Raw genomic sequence first — 20,958 nt, forward strand, 5'->3', positions numbered from 1 at the left:
AAGTTAAATAGTATTAACATAGAAATAATCGCAGAAAAAATTTAAAATCTTAATCTACTCAAATACAATTTTCTTTATTGTAAAAACTAAAAGCTGTAGTTTGAAAACTACCAAAGTGAGCAATCAGTGGATAACATTTTATTTGAATTAAGAACTGGAATAAATGTTCAATAAAATTATCTAATATCTACCTGAGTATTCTGTGATTATTTCCTTCAGCCATAATAACAGCCTTCTTATCATGAGACAATTCCAAACCATTTGGGAAAGATAACTTATCAAGCAGAACTACTGTTTCATTTATTTTAGGATCATATCTCAACAGTCTGGTCCAAGAGAAAAACATTGCAAATTTTGGTTAATGAACTGATTTTCATTCAATACTGTTCATGTTAAAGAATTTAAAAAAGCATTTAATGATATGAACTTATTTGTTAGGATAAATTTATCTGTATATCTGCTCCTTTTAGAAACAGATCCTTGAAAGGATCTATGCACACAAAAGCTATTTTTTCATACACTTAACTGAGTTGGATTAACTAATATACAAAACTTTCTATTACTGCTACTGAATTGCACACAAACATTTTTTTTTTTTTTTTCTAAGGGACCACAACCATTAGAGGTTGTTAAACGTATAGTAAACTGATGCTATGAATCACTGGCTTAACAGAAATAAAGGCTTTCTTAAGTTAAAAATTTTAGCCCTCAAAAATCATTTGAGGGCTAAAATGAACATAAAATGAAAATAAAAGTGCAATAATGAACCTACCTTCTTGTTGGTAGGTCCATCCTTACAACTATAGGGAATATTCTGCCTTTGCTACTTTATCTCACAACCGTATCCATATACTCTTCCTCTCACACAAAAATTATATATTCTTTATAAGCATAATTTTGCACTTGCTAAGAAACAAGGAACAGGTTTTTTGTTTGCAGAAATTGGCAACTGGAATGCACTACCTGAGACTAGTGAGTGAAGGAAAACTAAATGAAAAGTTTAAGGCACAATTTGCAGAGAAAGAAAATCTCCCACAATGAGTCTATTCCATGGATGATTTGGACACATACAAAGAAGTTATATGCAGGAGCAGAATCTAGGAGAAGACAGATAACTAGTAGTGCACCACATCATAGCTCTATGCTTGGATCACTACTATATAAAATGAATGACATAGAAAATTATTTGAAAGCATTCAGTTATTTATTGATTATGTAAAATTAGGTAATGTAACAGTTAATCAAATAATTTACATGACTTGAAGAATAATTTAAATAGGCTGAGAATAAGGGAAAAAAACAGATAATGGATGCTAGTTCAATGTAGAAAAGTGTAATCCATCCATCTTGCTGGACATCAACAGATACTGTATGGTCACTCAGATCCCAGTGAAAGTGCCAAGTAAGTCTTCACTATATGGTTCTGTTGCATGCTTTTCAGTAGGCATCAACTCTCTGAAGATCAGTCACTCCAGACACACCATCCATCCATATCATTGATGGTCTACCCCTTCCTCTTTTTCCAAGAACTTGATCTTTTGTTACAGTTCTGAGAAGCCCTCCTTCCATCCTTTCATCAATGTGCCCAAAGTATTTCAACTTTCTTCAATATCTTTAAGGAGTATTAAAGTTCTATCCTTTCTAGCAATCATCCATTTGTCTGTCTTACAGTATATGATATCTTCAACAGCCTTCTGTAACACCACATCTCAAAAACAGCTATCCTTTTCCTATCAGACTTCTTTAGGTTCCAAGACTCGCATCCATAAGTCGCTGATGGAAAAACAGCTGCATCCAAAATCTTCCCATGGAGATAGATCATTCCTTCAAGATATTAGACAAGTCTCTGATGGTTGTTTTAGCCATTCCTGATCTTCTGAACAGCAATATTCTTTACATTAATAATGGATCCCAGGTACTTGAACGTGTTGACTTCCTCAATTCTTTCTCCATCAAGATACACTTGTTTCACAGGAGCTTCCCTGTCTGTATTTCATTTGAGAACTATAATCTTTGTCTTGCTAGGATTGAGCTGAAATTCTCTATTCTTAATGATCTCATTAACTTTGTCAAGAATTTATCCTAGTTCTTCCTTGTCATTACAGAGGAGTAGCATCAAGCATACCTCAGATTACTGATCAAACTACCACTTATCCCAATTCCTGTTTTGAACTCAGCCAATGCTACATACATTATGTCCTCAACATCAATAATAAACAAGTAAGGAGAAAGTAGAAATCCTTGCCTAACTCCCTTTCCTGGATTGAGGAAAAAACTCATTCTTTTCATTACTTCCCCCATGCTGAACACAGTCAAAAGCTTTAGAGTAGTCTATGAAACATTACTATAGGGCAGGGGTGTTTAACCCATCGATTATGATCAACCGGTCGATCACGGAGCGATTTTTGGTCGATCTCTTGTGTATTCCTCCTTACTTACAAATTTAATTAAAACTGAAAACATAATATTTTATTTATCATTTTGTATTATTATTAATTCGCTTTAAGTGTATTGCTATCATTTATTTATTTTCGCTAACACTGTCAAGTCGGTAATTTTCTTATAAATCCAGGTAAATGAATTAATTTGGATCAGTGGAAGTCAAACAGTGAGCCGAGTGAATGCGATTATAAGCAAAGTGTAAAAACTCGATTGTAGCTTAAATATTAAATATTCCAAAGCACATTACATAGATTTTTTAATTAGGTTAAGTCCCATGTGAATATCGTAAAAAAATAAACTTTGTCTGTCTCGGTATAGTTTGTATTAGATGTTTTTGTAAATAACTCTTTTGAAGCTAACTGTATATACTGCTTTAATAAGAATATTATTATTATTCAGGTCTCCATGGGAGGTCTGTCAAGACTCATTGAGGGGAGGTCCCCCCCCTAAGAAACACAAAGTCTATCATACCACTCCTTAATCTCATTGACCGTTCTCGCTCTCACCACTCCATCAGGCAATGCATTCCACGGTTCAACCACCCTCCATGCAAAGAAACCACTCCTTACTCTCTTGCTCACAGTTTCCTTTCGTAACTTCCAGGGATGGCCTCTTGTCATCACTCCTTCCTGCTGTTCAACCAAGCGAAAGAACTCCCCAATGTCAACCCTGTAACCACCTCTCAACAGTTTAAAAGTCTCAATCATATCACCTCTCCTTCTTCTATGCACCAAACTCTGCAGTCCACATTCCCTCAGCCGATCCTCATAACCAAAATTGTACAGTCCTGAAACCATCTTTGTCATCTGTCTCTGTACCCTTTCCATAGTTAATTTATCCCCTTCAAATTCTGGGGACCAAATCTGAGAACAATAGTCTAAGTGTGGTCTGATCAGACTTATACAGCGGAATGATAATCCTTTTATCTCTGTAGGTCAGTGTGTTTCTCATAATTGCAGATATGTTACAGTGTTAAAAACAAAGGCAATGTTTTTGTCGGCGAAGCTGTAAATGGCAGCATTAGAAAGATTGTTATTGAAACTTGTATGTATGAGAAAGGCTTGCAGGCTCTAAGTGTAAACATCTCCGAAGTCAGTCAGAAAGAGTTCAAACAACTTTCCGATGGCTGGCAACTTACAATCAAAAGAAAGCGGAGGAGAATAAAAGGCATGCCGAACTTGAAACTTAAGATGAAAGACTCATGCCGATTCTTTGGCGGTTGCTAAACTTCATGCGAGGTCTCAGAGGAGGCCTAATAAAAAGGGACTGAAGCAAGTAGAAGGGTCCCGGTTCCAGAATTGCTCCTGCAATGATAGGTAATAAATCAGGCTTCATTTCATTATGTAAAATCGATGACAAATATCCAGATTTTTTAACATACCACTGTATTATTCACCAACAAGTACTGTGTAGTAAAAGATTAAACACAAAAGATGTTTTGGATATTACATTTAAAATTGTAAATTCTGTTCAAGGAAAAGCCCTGCAACGACGGTTATTTAAATTACAGGCAGATGATGATAGGGAACTTCTGTTGTACAATAATGTTTGCTGGCTCAGCAGAAGTCAATTTTAGAAAGATTTGTTGTATGAATTAACAATATAAAATTTTTTCTTGATGAAAAAGGAGATATTTATCCACAATTGAGTGATAAAAGATGGTTGTTACACTTATCATTTTTAGTAGATTTCTGTATGAAATTAAGCAATTTAAATTTAGAGTTACAAGGTAGAGATAAAAATTTAATTGACGTGTTAAGTTCAATAAAAAACTTTCCAACAATACTTACTTTTATTAAAGAAAAATATAAATGACCATGAATTTAGAAATCTCCCATATTTATTAAAATTTTTTGAACAAAATCAAGAAATGCTTCGCTATGATTTAAAAGAATTTATTCGTGAAATAGAATTAGTTGAGGAAGAAATAAATTCAAGATTTAAAGATTTTAATAAAACTGAAATGATTGTATCTTTTATTAATAATCCATTTCAAGAAAACTTGAACATCACAGAAATTTCAAATAAAATTAGTGGGCTGTTTGATATAAACCAAGCTGAAGTAGAACTTGAGATAATAAACATTCAGAATAGTTTACATTTAAAATCAATAAACAATGAAGTCATTTGGAAGTATGCACATGAAAAATTCCCAATATTAACTGATATTGCGCGAAAAATTCTGTCGTCTTTCGGAATGACATACTTGTCAGAATCCACTTTTTCAAATATGACCGTCATAAAAAATCAATTAAGAAACCAAATTACAAATGATCATTTGGATGATTGTCTGCGATTGGCCACTTCTTCATATCAACTTGACTATGAAAATATTGCGAGGTCCAAACAATGCCAAATTTCACATTAACTTTTTTTTTTTTAATCAACCAGCATTTCCTGTAACTTGTGAGTTTGTAATCAATCTGTTGTTTTTCTAACTTTGGTTTTCCAAAATAGAGAAATAAATATTTTATTCCAATTTTTTTTTTTTTTGTTGTATTAAAATATTTGTTGTATTAAAATAATTAAAAGTGATAAATAAATGTTTAAATGTATTACCTGTTCTCCTCCTGTCTCCAACTTTTCTATGAAAAATCTGATCCATATTTATCTGGTAGTAACCCCTTACCAACTTATATTCTCAATCATATCCACCCCTCTCCTTCCTACAAACAGGCAAATTAACAGACTTAATACACTGGCTTCATAGTCTGAGTTTCTTTGGCCGTAAATCCAAATAAACTAAATCCTTCGTTCCATCAACAAGACTCTGCAAATTGCATTCCTTCAATTTGTCTTCATAATCAACATTCCAGAGACCATCTCAATCAATCATCTCTGAACCCCTTCCACTATTTCTTCATCCTTTTAAAAACTAGGTGATCAAATCTGTGCACAGTAATCCACGTGTGGTCCTATCAAAGTCTTATACAATGGAATCATAACATCTTTACTCTTACTCAATGTTCTCCACATCACTGCCGTAATGCACTGTGCTTCCTTACAATTTTAGCAAACTGTTTTGCTATGAAAAAGAATGTTGTTGTCAACCCACTTCAGAATCCTGATCCTCATTAGCCTATCTAACACCTTTACCAGACAAATGGATTGCTTTTATGAAGTAGAAAATTTTACCCTCTTTCTAGTCCTTTGGAACTTGGACAGATCTAAGACTCATGTTAAAGAGGTAAGTTAAAGCTGTTGTGAACTCCCTAGAACATTATCTCAAACCAAGCAGTGATATACTATCAAGTCTTACAGCCTTATTGACATCACGTTTACTCAATTCCTGATATATCCCTACTCCCTCACAATCAGTGGCTCCTCCTCACTCTCTCTCTCCCCCCCACTGCTATCAATTTCTGCATGTTACTTTCATAAGGATGAAATATCTTTATGAATTGCTCATTTAACATCTCTACTATATCCTCCTCAATGGTTATCATTCTAACCATTGAGGAGAATATAGTAGAGATAACATACCATTTTCTCCAACTAGTATCACCTTTCCAAAATCACTCTTTCTTCTTCTACTGGCCACATATTGAGGAAAATCCCTAGGATTTCTTTTGACCTCATTAGTTAAGTGCTGCTCATACTGCACTTTGCTACTCCTACCAAGCAAGTTACCTTAGATAAGAATATAAATTAAATTACACTTTAATAAATATTTCCAATATTTTTTTTTTACCTAAACACTCACAAAAACATACCTTCCACTTGTATCATGTTCAAAAATACTGTACACAACTTGACTCAGAAGCCACTTGGTGCTAGATTGAGTAAAATAGACTAACTGATTTTCTTCATCAATTACTACATCATTAAGAAATTCTAGATTTTTTCCTTCTACTGATACATAACTTGGAAGAACTTGCTGAATCTCTCCTATAATTATTTTACATACATAATGGTTAAAGAAAAGTCTGTAATTTTTATATAAAAAAAGAAAAATTTTAACAATACATTTAGCATATAGCATTATGAGGGTTGCTGATAAATGAAAGAACATGTAGAAAAACAGAGAAATAGGAATTGACAGGGAGAGAAGAAAATTCTGTTAAAACATTCAAGATTAGAGTGTGATAAAGGAGTTAATTATTATAATAAAGATTGCTCTGAACAGAGTAGAACTGAATAAAACCAGAAGGGATAGAAGAGCAGACAGACTAGAGGTATCTAAGCAAGAAGAGTTTTAATTTTGAGTACTCTGAATGTTATAATGTTTTTGTTGTTTTGAATTACAACTTAAACAAGTAAGGCTATGACACCTGTGTATTATGTATGTTAATTGAATATATTCTTCTAGCTGACGTGTTAATTTTTCCATCCAAAGAGTTGATACCACTCAGCCACAGAGGCTCAGAATATTAAGGCAGTAAGACAAGATGGAAGCTCACCATGCATTTTACAGGAACAGAGTCGCAGAAGAACATGGCAGGGGATTTAAGCTATGCTGAAAAAAAGCGCTTTTTTTTTTTAATCATTGTGCTACGTTGTTTTTCTATAATACAAGTGTCCTTCGGTGGTAGTTTTTGGAGTTCGTTGTTGTCTCTATATCATGTATTTTTGGTTACCGAGAAGGCAGGGTCGGCATTGGATGCATAGGGTGGACAAGAAGATAATATAAGTTTTCATTATTTAGATATTTAGAATACTTAAATATGTTTTATACTTATAGTTAACTTACACTTATATAGTTATACCTATAGTTATACTCACATTTATTTAGCGTTCAGTTGTAATAGTCCCTTGACACTATTTTGAATAATGGAGGCAGCTAAAATTGCAAATTGCATATCACCAAGTCCTCCCCCATTTAAGGACTGCATTTTGCATGATATAATAAGGGATTTTGTGGCATGCTGGACTTGTGGAATATATAGGTTCCGGCGGTTGTATATGTGGCAGGTGAGAGAAGGGGAAATACGTATATGAGCAAAATGCAGCAACAGGAGGAACTTGGTGAGTTAGAGATGACAATAACAGACCTCATTGAGATTATAACAAACATCATTGAGTCAGAGGTGGGAGATTCTCCACGTAGAGAGATGATTGGTATGATAAAGGGCGAGAATAGCGAGAGAAATATGAATGAAAAAATGAGAGTGGGAAGTGTGGAAAGGTTGAATGATTGTGAAGTTTTTAGAGATGGTCTCAATTGAGAGGATGAATGGCAAACAAGAGTGGTTGATTTTCAGAGAGAGATAGATGAGCTGAAAGAGCAGGTGGAATGTCTAGGGAATGAGATAAGAAGTGTTGAAGATGAGATTAGGCAAATGGAAGGGATGAATACAAGGTGAATCAGAGTAGGAGTGAGAGAGTTATGGGAATGATAGAAGATGGAAACAGTAGGAGAGAGGGAATGAGAAGAATGCAAGGGAGTGCTGGAACCAGGGACAGAGTGATGTCAGGAAGGCAGGTAGGTAGGGGAACAAAGAGAGAAAGTGTTAGAGGAGAGAGAGAGAGAGAGAGGGGTATACAGGTGAGCAATCAAGGAACAGGGTGGTAAGAGGTGTAATGTATGGGGGACTCAATGATCCATGAACAAAATAGGATGCGTGAGGAGTGTTTGCCTGGAGGAACAATAGAAAGTGTGGCTATAACAATGGAGCGGCTCGACACATATTCATTTAATCCTTGTGATATGTACTGGCTAGGAGATTTTGCAGATTATTTGGCCATCAGGATTTATTAGTTCATTTAGTGTTATCCAGGGTGCACCATGAGGAAGTGAACTAGCTCTATACCCCTAAATAGGAGAAGAAGCCACAGAAGTAGAACTGGTGAAGTGCTGAGTGATCACTTTGATAGGGTATATCATCCAGATGGAAATACTGCAATGACAGAAGTGACAGGAAATCTGAGAATATAGTCATGGGAGTAGATGGGATATCAGCTGTGTTATTGAGAAGGTGCAACAGGAATGACAAAACCTCTGACCATGCCGTTTAAATCTCAGATCTGAGAGAGTCTCAAAGGAGCATACAGTGGAAAAAAATTTCCATTACATAAAGGAGGATTCTAAGGTGCATTCAAGACATATTATAGATTAATTAGTATCTCATCAACATTGCGTGTTTAAGGCATTGAAAATGTTAAGGGCAGAAATCAGGAATGAGCGAACAGGAATCTGATATGCTATGGCAGCACGATTTGTGAATGTTAGAAGTTACTCACTATAATAAAGTGACACTCAGTAAAGGAAATGGCTATACCATGATAGTGCTTCACTTTGCAAAAAACATTTGACAGATCTTACATGGAACTCCATTATGTAACTTGAATCTAATGCAGATGGATATGAAGAGAATAGCTGAAAATGTCCATGAGTAGCATTGGCAAAGTAGAATCCAAGTGAACTAATAGTATGCGGTTTTATGTTCTGATTATTACTATTTTATTTGCACAGTAGTGATATAAGTAATGATTTGAGAAAACACTGTTCAGGACCTCATGGCATCACAAGGCAAATCACTGGAGCTCCATCTTAACTTTTTCAATTCTCTCTCAACCACATTCTCAGACAATCAATTCATGATCCTACACTCTCCACGCAAAAAAGCTACTTCTCATTTTCTTACCACTTCTTCCTTCCACATTTCCAAGGCAGAAGTTGTCCTAGGCCATTTCTATCCTTGTTCTACTGAAATAGTTCTACTCCCTGGTGAGGTCAATCTGGTAAACATCTCTCAATGGATTAAATGTCTCAATCATATTACTCCCTTTGTCTTCTAGCCATGAAACTTTGCAGAATATATATATGTGCTCTCATTTAATCTTTATAAACCAAAATTCTGCACAGCTGATAACATTTTTATTATCTGCCTTTGTATCCTCTCCAAAGTTATTTCATCCCCTATCTACTCTGATTATGACTTTAAACAACAAAACTAACATCCTCTTATCTCAACTGATCAATATCCTCCTAAGTATTGCAGCAATATTCTGGTTAGCCATCATCACCCTCACAGTAATGTCTCCTGAACTTCAAATTTCTATCTAGCATCATCACTTCTTCAAGATCCCTTATCTCTTTCACCTCTTTCAGTATAGTTTCATCAATGGAGTACACAGCCACCTCCATCTGCGAATCCCAAATTTCAAAACCTTGCATTTAGTTGGATTAAACTAGTATCCAATTCATTTACCTGTCTTTTCATTCCAACTTATTCAAATCTTCTTGAAACCAGAACACTATCATTATTACTATTAATCCTTCCAAGCTTCCTCACATTATCACCCAATAAAATCTGCCAACAAATGAATATCACCCAATAAAAATATCAACGACCTAAACTTTTAACAGTAAAAAGTCCAAATACTGAGCCTTACAGAACTCCACTTGTGATTTAAATATAAACTTATGCAGCATCCCATCAAATTCTTTTTAAGAATCCAGAAAAATATCAGTATATGCCTTTTCCCCTCAACAACTCCTGTCCCAGGTGACTAATGATGCAAAAAGTGGGGAGGGCAAATAGTTAATAAAAATTATACAGAGATCCTGCAGGATGATTTAATGGGTAAAGGATAATGGTCAAATGTTTAATATTTCAAAGCTTAAGCGTATCTGTTACATTGGCTGATGTACCTGGACTATGGGAAATTGATGAATAGGGATTTGCAGATGATAGTGGACAGGGACTTGAAGTTCATGGATCATTCTGCAAAAAATGGACAAAATATCATTATTATTATTACCCAATACCCTATGGAGTCAAAGACTCATCTAGGAGGTCCTTTTATCATACACACTGCTCATCATACCATGCCTTAAACACACTCAAATTCTCTGCAGACATCACACTCTCAGGCAAGGCATTCCAATCATTTACAACTCTGCATGCAAAAAAACCTGCTTCTCACTACCCTGCTCACACCCTCTTTATACAGTTTCCAGGGATGACCTCTGGTTCTCCCGATCTCCCACTGTTTTGTGCAATATTGATCTTATAACAACCCCTTACTAACTTGAAGATCTCTATCTCCCCTCTTCCTGATATCTACTAGACTATAAATTGCATCTTCTCAATCTTTCCTCATATTTGACATTCCAGAAGTCAGAAACTACCTTAGTCAGTTGTCTCTGGATCCTTTCCAACATCTCTTCATCCTTTTGAAAACCAGGTGACCAAATCTAGGCAAAGTAGTCCATGTGTGGCCTAATCAAAGCCTTATACAATGGAACAAGAATCTTCCTACAAGTCAGTGTCCTGCACATTATTCCCAGTTGTCTTCACAATTTTGACAATGTGTCCCCTAAATTTCAGATCCTTATCCACTATCATCTCAAGATCTCTTATTTCCTCCACCTCTGAGATTATATCCCCACCAAGCATAAAGCACCAATTTAGGGCCATTACTGTTTAAATTGTATGCTAATGATATTGGAGAAGATTTGGATGAGGAAAGTTATCCTTCTTTGATAATGCTTTGATGCAACCACACCTGGACTAATGTGTAAACTCTGTACTTTGTCATCAAAAGATCACAAATTGTGTATTACTATGACTGATAGACCTGGACTACAGGAAAATGAGTAGAGATTTGCAAGTGATGGTAAACAAGGAAATGAGGTTCTGAGGCAATACTGAAAAGAAAATGGACAAAATATCACAAGAATTACTCATCCCTCTTTAATAATGCATTGATGCAACCGCCAAGATTTGGTTCAGGTTTCTTGATAGGTTTTGAAAGCTCTAGTAAGATTCAGAAGTAAGGAACAAAAATGGCGACTGGTTTACAAAGTGTTCCCCATCAGAACAGACTGAAGGCATGCGAGTTAGAAAATTTAATTGTTACGCAGAAAATAGAGGATATAGTAAAATCATAAGTTACTAAAGGGTTTTATAAAATAAATGATGAAAAAAATATTTCAATACATGACAAGAGGTCACCTCTAAGTTGTAAGAGTGGTTAGTAAGAACATGATAACCAGACGTTTTGCTTGGAGAGTGGTGTGCGAGTGAAATTGGTTGTCTAGGTGGTCTTGAATGATTTGACAGTAAATGAAATTAAATGAATAAAAGCTAGTGTGGGCCTCTGGAATGAGTCTTTGACCTTCCTAGAGGTTATCATTTAATAATATCTATTATACACAAGCATATGTATACATAAATTTTGCATGAAATTATAAATAAGAACATTACCAACCGGGTCAAATTGTGTGAGTGGGCAGCAACCTCTGCACTCCATCCAACAGGCTATGATTAGAACATTGCTGTGGCATAGATGTTTATGAAACGTTTTATAGGTAGCACACAATTTTCACAGTGTAAAACCACATAATTACTGGAGGCCTGAAGCAGCTTGATAAAGTTCCATGTCTGGTCTTTAAAGCAAGATTTGGATCAAACCTCTCACCAGCTCTTAATGAGTAGAATGACATTTTAAAAAAATGCCACTTCTACTTCACTATGATCTCTACAAAGTATTGCAAGTGAAAAGGTACCACAGGAGTGACAACAGGATTAGATAATACCAAACACAATGGTGATTTCCATAGCAAAGCATCAAATTTATAGAATAAGATGCATTTTGCAAAATGCACAAACACCGATTAGGTTCATCTAGTCCACCCATCTACTAGTTCTGCTCCAGTTGAATGGATTTCATTGAATCACATTTAGTGGCTTTCTAAAAATTTGTTGTCATTTCAGTTGTTCTAAATCATTCATTTTAAGTGGAAAAATTAAGCAAAGTTATACAAAAATATATTTTATAAATGATGCTTTCTTATTAATACATAATCTAAAAATGACTCGATTCAATCACTATGATAAAGAAAATCCCTATACACAAATCCTATTGCAATATTCAAGTTTTTACAATTGTCCCAGACACTGCATACATTATTACTGAGTGACTCAAGAGTATCATTGTACATATTCTATTATTAAAGATGTGGTGAATGAAAGGGTGAAGAAGTTTGGTTTCCAGAAGAGAAGATGAAAATGACTAATGCTTTGGATATGAGGAACAAACAGGCAAGAGTGAGTTAGTGCTGTGGGAACAAATGATTTGGTTGGACAGAAGGAGAATTATAAGGAGAGTAAGAAGAGTGAAAGACAACAGTATGATATCACTCTGGTGTACATGAGAAACAGTGTATTATTCATGTATGACAGAGTTGAGATCGCAAGCAAATATCATGAATGATACATAGAAAGAGCTATATGAAGAGAAAGAAGTGTTGTTTTATTCTAGTGAATAAATTTTGTATTACACATATAAATGAAAGCATTTTTGAGTATACTTGTTTCCTGTGCACTATGGTATACTTACTCATAAAGGAAGTATACCATAAAGGTTTGTAGAACATGACTCTTAATTTAGGATCCATCTGTATTTATATTTAGAAAAGATGAACAAATTTGCTAGTAAGCATTGAAATAAATATAGGAATAAGTTTTTTTTTTTCTGTTCTTTTAACAAACTGAATACATACTGTATATAAGAAGAATTAATCTTGAAACATCAACAAATAATCATAGAATTACTGTTAAAAAAAAAGTTGATACTGTGCTGATTTATTACATGCATGCTTCATTGTTGATTTGTGCCACATAATGCCTCATCATAACCTAATTCAGTGACAGTCACTTCTTTTATGTAAGGGACCAAAGCTGGTTTAGGAAGAGACCTTCCCCCCCCCCCCCCTTTGGAGGGAGTAGAACATTGTACCATCTCCAAGATTCCTTCAAAATTGCAAATGAAGCTATTAAACTTAATATATATCTTATTGTCACAAAGAGTGCAATTTGTTAACGTGTTAAGATTCAGGCCTCCATGGAGTAAAAAGACTCATCGTGGGAGGTTCTTCCTAGAAAATAAAGTCTATTATACCACTCCTTGAACTCGCTGACTGTTCGTGCTCTCACCACTATCAGGCAATGCATTCTATGGTTCAACCACCTTCCATGTAAAGAAACCATTCCAGGAATGGCCCCTTGTCTTCGCTTCTTCCACCCTGTTCTACCAAGCAATAGAACTCCCCAGTGATAATGCTGATAGACTATATTTAAATTTGCTCGATGTAAGACTTGAGTAGGAAATGACAGTCTGGCAGCCAAGGATATAGATGATATGGAGGAAAGACTTGGTATAGAAGAAGACCAAGAACCCAATACATGAGTGACATCAAGAATGGACTCAATATACCAAGAGGCTTTCAATCCTTTGGGGCAAGTCATGGTTGGTTTACTAGATTTAAGAACTGTGTTTTGGCCTCTTACTGAAAGATTTATGAGAGAAGAAAGAAATCACTGTCCGGTCTCCTCTTGATAATTTCATAAGAGGTTGAACAGCCAAATTAATTTTTTTTTTTATTATTATTATTTGTCTATTTTCTCATATTATTTATACTGTATTATATTACTTTGCATTAATAATTACATGTTGAAATCTAATTTAAGTGACACCTGTGAATGAAACTAATAAAAATAACTTTTAAAAGATGGTTATGTACTACTACTATATAGTAGTACATAAACATTTTATGTACTACTGTATACGTGTACTGTAAAGACACGTAAGCAATAGGATGTGATTAATGGGTTGGATGGATTAAATCCAATTTATGTAAAATTGGTGTTATATAAAGGTTTGTGGAACATGGCTCTTAATTTGGGATCTGTCTGTATTTATATTTAGAAAAGATCAACAAATTTGCTAGCAGGGGTCGAAATAAATATCTGAAGAATGAAACCTTTTTGCTCTTCAGACAATTATTCCTGTTTGGAATGAGGTTTTTTTTTTTTTTTGCAAATATATTTCTGTCCTACTGAATCAATGGATGTTTAGGTTCTAGGATATCTTTGATATCTATCTTTGATATCTAGGATATCTATCTTTGAAGATTTAATCCAGAGGAGCAATTTTTTTTTTTTTTTTTTTTTTTTTTTTTGCAAATGGTTCTGGTTCAGAGCAAAAAATTTCACTCTCAGAAAATAATGCTCTATCAGAAAATCATATGTGCATGCACACACACACACACATTTATTTTTAAAAAATCCATAACACACACACAGCTTACATCTTTTCTATAAATAAAACTTTTATTTCCATTTTGCATTTCAATAAATTATAATAATCAATATTTTTTTTTCATTGTTAATAGTAACTATTAATTTTACGTCACTGTTTTTCACTATTATAATTCTTAAATTAATCCTGAAATAGTCAATACATAAATAAATATATATAAATAAAATAAATTATTGTATAATTTTTTTTTTTCCAGATGGAGCATTATTTTCTTAGAGTGAAATTTTTTGCTCTGGCTCAGAAATATACCTTTGGAGGAACAATTAAATTGTTGCAATCCAGACAGATAAAAAAATTCACAAAAAATAATTCCATCTGGGATTATTAATTCATGGGATTAGAGGATTTCAAGAAGAATAAAATGTTATTTTATTTTGATTCAAAAACATTTCAATCCCTGATTTATACTGCTGACATCAGAATCACATAGGTCTACTCTGTACTGAAGCATTATAATTGTGAATAATTACTAACAGGCTAGAACTTCAAAATAAATGCTAGAGGTTCTATGAAATGCATTTTTTAAAACATCCAGTGCTGTCTGAATCACATATATGCTCTCCAATCAACAAGCAGGCTGTGAGTTTGAATCCACACTACAATGGATATTTGTGATTATCTAAGGTGGTAGATAAATTTCTTTACCAATGTGAGACACTGCAAGAGGCGAATTCCCCATGCTTGCTGTGCAAGCTCATTAATTGAGAAAGAAGTAATATTTATTTGTTAATAAATGCATGCATTTATAAGCATTACATTTAGGCTTTTATTTTTGTAGACAGAACACATCTTAAGCTTGCGCGGCAATAACCGAGCTTTGCGTTGTGTATCGAAGGCCGATGCTTGCTCGGTTGTGGGAGCTTCCAGGTCCTTGCAGCAGCAATGTGATTTTATGCGCGCACATAGCCATTTCATGTCATCTCACTCTGTTGCTTAAACACAGGCCATATGCAGTCAACATAGCTCTAGCCAGTGAGCTTCAGCAAGCCTTTACAAGTGTGCGTGTTGCTTGGGAAAATTAAATTACAACCAACTTTTTATGACGATGTTATTGACCAGTTCATAAAGAAGAATCGTGGGATAGAATTTGTATTCAAGTAGCTAAATTGTAAAAGATAGAATATCATTTGTAAAATAAATGTATTTGTATGATTAAATGTACATAAATTTCTAAATATATAGTTTTAAATGGTCAGTAATTCATTATTCTGCTAATCAGACTTCAATCACACCTCTCAATTCTATCATTCTCCCTGAATGATAACAAGAGCAAGTGCGAATTTCAAGACCAGCATTCGCCCCTGGACACTGCCATTGCTTACTGGAGGCCTGAAGTGGCTTGGAAAAGTTGAATGCTTGGTTTTTGAAGCAGGGTTTCTAATCCAGGTTAAAAAATGAATAAATATATAAAATCAATAAAAACAGAAAAAGAAATCCTTAGCCTGCTAAGTAAACCTTTCATGGATGGGAGCTACATAAAAAAAAAAAGTGACTGCTGCATGCAGTCTATGAGTGCAGCTCTGATATCAATGCATCATAGCCCACATCTGCAACAAAAATATGCTATACTAGAGCAGATAACAAATTGCTAGTCCTTCGTTAATTTGTGCTGCCCTGACTTGGGGGAAGAGGAACATCTCAGTGAATTCCTTAAAATGACTTTCATAAGCTATTATACAATAATGTAAGGAGAGACTTGTTACCTGTCAATCCCTATTATGGTTTGCTCTTGCAACATGTTATCCAAAACCCAGGTGCAAGACCAGTATGCAAACTCTCTCCACTAATAATCATCATCTACATCATGAAGGAATGCGACATTAAATCTGATACCGAAATTGAAGATGTTAATTTCAGTACTTTGAGATTAACATCATCTGTTAATTTGAGATTAACAGATGATGTTAAACTATTCAATAAATGCAGTACAAGTCTGCAGGATTCCCCAACTACATTATTATTATTGCATGACACCTCCATGGAGTCCAAGTACCACTTAACCTTCCAACCACACACAACATTATGACTACATCATCATCTACTGCCCATCACCAACAACAGTATTTTTTTAATCTGCAAATTGCAGGTGTTCTCATGGCTAATTTGTCTGCAAGCAGGATGAAAAACTAGTTCTGGGGGAGAAAAACCCTGCTACTTCTATATGATATCGGCTAACTCACCTTCAATTGAAAATGTCCATATATAAAAGATTCCTCTCTCACAGTGAGAATCAAACTTGGATTTTCTCCAACTGAAGGGCACAATGGCATATTGAATAACTGCCAGCCTGGTTGGCCGAGTGGTTAGTGTATCCTCTCCAGCCAAAATGCTGTGGGTTCGAATCCTGCTGTGGGCATGAATATTTGTGATTGTCTATGAAAATACTAGTGGTAGTGGTGGGCAGTAGGCTTTGGTATAGATGATGTGGTTCGCTAGTTGGATTGAGTGGTAGAGACAGTTGTATAGTAGGTGCCCTCCCTCAATGAGTCTTTGGACTCCTGAGATGTTACATAATAATAATAAATTTAGCATGAAAATTATTATCATTATTCAGGCCTCCATGGAGTCAAAATATGCATGTGGGAGGTCCTTCCTAAGAAACACAAAGTATCATACCACTCCTTAAACTCATTGGCCATTCTTGCTCTCACCACTCTATCAGGCAATGCATTCCACGGTTCAACCACCCTCCATGCAAAGAAACCACTCCTCACCCTCTTGCTCACAGCTTCCTTTTGTAACTTACAGGGATGGTCCCCCATGTCATCGCTCCTTCCCACTGTTCCACCAAGCGAAAGAACTCCTCAGTGTCAACCCTGTAACTACCTCTCAACAGTTTAAAAGTCTCAAGCATATTACCTCTCCTTATAACTACCAAACTCTGCAGTCCACATTTCCTCATCCTCATAACTAACATTGTACAGTCCTGAAACCATCTATTATCTGCCTCTGCAATTAAATCCTGGGGACCAAATTTGAGAACAATAGTCTAAGTGTGGTCTGATCAGGGTTTTATACAATAGAACGATAACTCTTTAATCTGCAGGTCAGCGTCCTTCTCAGTATTGCAGCAATCCTCTGGGTTACCTTCAACACCTTTGCAATATGTTCCCTGAATTTCAGTTTCCTATCAATCATCACACCCAGATCTCTTGTCTCCCCTACTTCCTCCAATACAGCTCCTCCAGCTCCAGTACAGCATGAAAATCAACAATAAAAGTGACTATGAAAATAGGAAGGTTCATGTTGTTAAAACATTAAAAACAAACTGCATCCTGAATGGAAATTCCTATAGAAAATAAAATATTTCAGCTATTTAGACATGACTCTTTAGTAAAGAATGCAAAATAAATACGAAAATAGACAACAGAATAAACAATGACAGTATGGCAGGAAGATAATGGAATAAATTTATATGGAATAAGAGAAGTTCCAAAACATTTAACTATATACAAGACAGTAGTCAAACCAATTTTAGCTTATAGATTTGAGAGCCTGAGTTAGAAATGACACACTTGATCAAAGACTAGATAAGACCACAGATATAAGAGTTCTGAGAAAGATTAGGAGAGTGAACAATGGCACAATCATATCAAAAATGAGAATATTAGGAAGGAATTTGACACTATTAGCATTCAGGAAGGTGTGAGCAGAGAATCACAGATGGTATGGTCACAAACAGAATGGGAGAGGAAAGGTTACCAAAACAAGATTTTTGACAGGATAGCAGAAAAAAAGACTCAGAGACCAGATCTAAGTGGATTGATACAGTAACTAGCACCTTTAAAGACCAAAATATAAGATCTGACAATATTGAAGTTGTGACAGATAATAGATTAATTTGGAGGAAAATTATCAATGGGAAGTGGGTGATGATTTAACCTATTCATGTATTATTATCATAATATCTTACACACGCCTTGAGGGTAAATATCAGGAATTTGATATGTCCCTTAAGTCCACAGGTGGTTTGCCTTTGCACTCACTAATGACCATCCCATTCTGATCAGTGATTTGAGATGATATATTCAACATTCTTTGATAATTTCTATTCTTGCAGTTGTTTCTCCTCAAAAATGTATGCACATTCACTCATTTTTGCCATAATGGTGTTAGGTTCTTTCTACATCCATTTCCTTGCACTTTCATTTTATCACTGACCGCCTATCAATTTTATCATTGACTGATGCTTTCTCCAGATATCCAACTCCAAATCCATTGAAGTGTAAGCAACATCATATATAAATTCTTTCAAAAATCAAAATCACTCTACATATCAACAAACTGCACATGCTATTCATCTTATGCAATCCATGCATTGACTCATTTGCTATCCTGGTTTCTTATTCTAAATTCACTTACTATACCACAGCAAGAGACAATCAAATTCTTGCACTTTTCTTTTCCATTTCATCTTTCTCACATTGCATATTTGTCATTTTTCAAATCATACCTGCCAAAATATCAACTATTTTACTTTCTACATCACCCACATCTTTAATCTCAAACCTTTCAATTTTAAATTAAGGAGAAAAAAATTGACTTACCTGTATTAATATCAACTACATGATAACCATAGTAAGCATCTATTACATGAAGAATACCTCTCTTATCAAACTTCATTCCCAATGGACGACCACATATATTTTCTTCCCACTGTCCTTCTAATAAAAATATAAAATCTGTGAATAAACATAGCAGTATAATTCAAGCTTATTATGAAAAAAAACTAAATAGTACAATTGCCATAATAATATAATAAGAGAAGCTGACATCAAGTTTCTCTATGATCCCATAATGCAGATTTGTTAGCAATACAATGGCGTATTATAGTGAATCAATTCACTCAATTCTGCCCTTCACTGAGCTATGGTCTCCTCAACTGCTCTCATTTTAAAAATAGCCAATCATGATGATATTTCACATGCAAACTTATCTCTGACTACCGTGGTAAAATATGGATATAAACAAGAATATAATTTTTTGACAATTTCACAAGATCAATTTTTGCTATTGTGCTACCTCTGACAACAACAAAACAACTAAATAGCAATAAACTTTTCAAAATCCATAATATTATGAAAAAACTAAAATGAATTTCCTAAAGCTGATTATTGTATCACTATCACCTAAAAAAACACTTTTTGCCTTGATTATGGTATGGAAAGGGAGGATGAAGTTTAGGCATAATAGTTAAATGTCAGTCTTTCTTAAAAATAAAAGAAAAAAAAAAAGAAACCCCATAGGGACTGCACAGCATTGGAAAATTCACTTCTTATAAGCAAGTTAAAATCAACTGATAAATACTTTGCTCTTATAAAGAAAGGGGAAAAAAGCATGTAATTTTTTTTATATGTGATTTCCACTTACAGAAGGTTTTAAATGACAGTAGGGATATTACTGATGACAGCTGAAGAACTGCAACCAGCCAAGTAGAAGTTGAGGATTTTAAGACCAAGGATGATAGTTCATTTGAGGCTATCTGATTTGAGATAGAGGCCAACAACAGAAAAAAATATATTGTTGGTTGCTATTATACAGTTGGGGAGAGGATGCACAGAAAGATGTAGATGCCATGCACTTTCACAGATTAGCACGAGTGCCAAGCAATTATTACGGCAGACTTCAATCATGGAGAAAAAGAGAGGAAAAGGTATATGGCAAGATGGAGGTATTTATACAGTTACTAAGGGATAATTATCTGAAACATGTGATGAAGAGGACATGGGGGAGGGTTTCTCTGATCAGGGAAAATGACAATGCAGTCTTGTCCTCAGAGGTTGCTAAACACATGAAATTCTCAGTTAAGGAGGGGATGATATATGTGGACAAGGATGGCAATTATGAAATTAGAAAGCAGCTTGGAGCTGTGCCATGTCATAAGAAGCTACAAAGGAAGAATGTCTATAGTACATGGAAAATGGTCAAGAATTATTCGAGAAACAGTAGCATCAGACTGCATAACAAGGGGCAGGTGGATAAACCAAGTGGAAGTAAAATGGATTAACAAAGAAGGAGATGGAAAAAAACTATGAAGGAAATATATAGAAAACAATGATCATAACCATTAGCAATAAAAAAAATGCAGGCAAGATGGATAACAAGTGTGGTAAGAAGGGCTAAATCAGATTATGAGAGGAAATCAACTAAACAGGTCAAAAGAAATTCAAAAAGTATTTTTTTCTCATTATTTAGCAAGTACAAAGAAGAATGATTTTTGAAAGAATAATTTTAATCAGTGCTGGTAATAAAAAAGTGCTACAAAGCAGAAGAACTAGTTGAGATACTAAGTCATCAATTTCGCAAAGGTGTATCATCAATGTGGAGATATTGCAGTTACTGAGGTGATAGAAGTTAATGTGAGAATTTGAGGTAGACAAACTGAAGGTACTCAGCACATCGAAAAATATCAATGCCAATACAACAGTGAGACTGGATGGCATGTCAGCCCATGTTATGCGTGCAAGT

General features: G+C 34.8%; 1 protein-coding gene across 3 annotated transcripts in view; it reads right to left on the minus strand.

The window, feature by feature from the left end:
* LOC150102233 (adipocyte plasma membrane-associated protein-like) overlaps positions 1-20,958 on the minus strand; it is an 89,118-nt gene that overhangs the window by 28,089 nt on the left and 40,071 nt on the right. For all 3 annotated transcript variants that reach the window (XM_090399118.1, XM_090399117.1, XM_090399116.1), the window contains exons 5-7: positions 19,038-19,154; positions 6,156-6,330; positions 192-326 (exon numbers count right to left, since the gene is read on the minus strand). In XM_090399118.1, coding sequence (XP_090255244.1) covers positions 192-326; positions 6,156-6,330; positions 19,038-19,154 — 427 coding nt within the window. The remainder of the gene's footprint in view (positions 1-191; positions 327-6,155; positions 6,331-19,037; positions 19,155-20,958) is intronic.

The sequence above is a fragment of the Typopeltis vanoorti genome, chromosome 10 (genome assembly GCF_054136105.1).
Source record: "Typopeltis vanoorti isolate ZY-2024b chromosome 10, IOZ_Tvanoo_1.0, whole genome shotgun sequence".
In the NCBI taxonomy this organism is placed as follows: domain Eukaryota; kingdom Metazoa; phylum Arthropoda; class Arachnida; order Uropygi; family Thelyphonidae; genus Typopeltis; species Typopeltis vanoorti.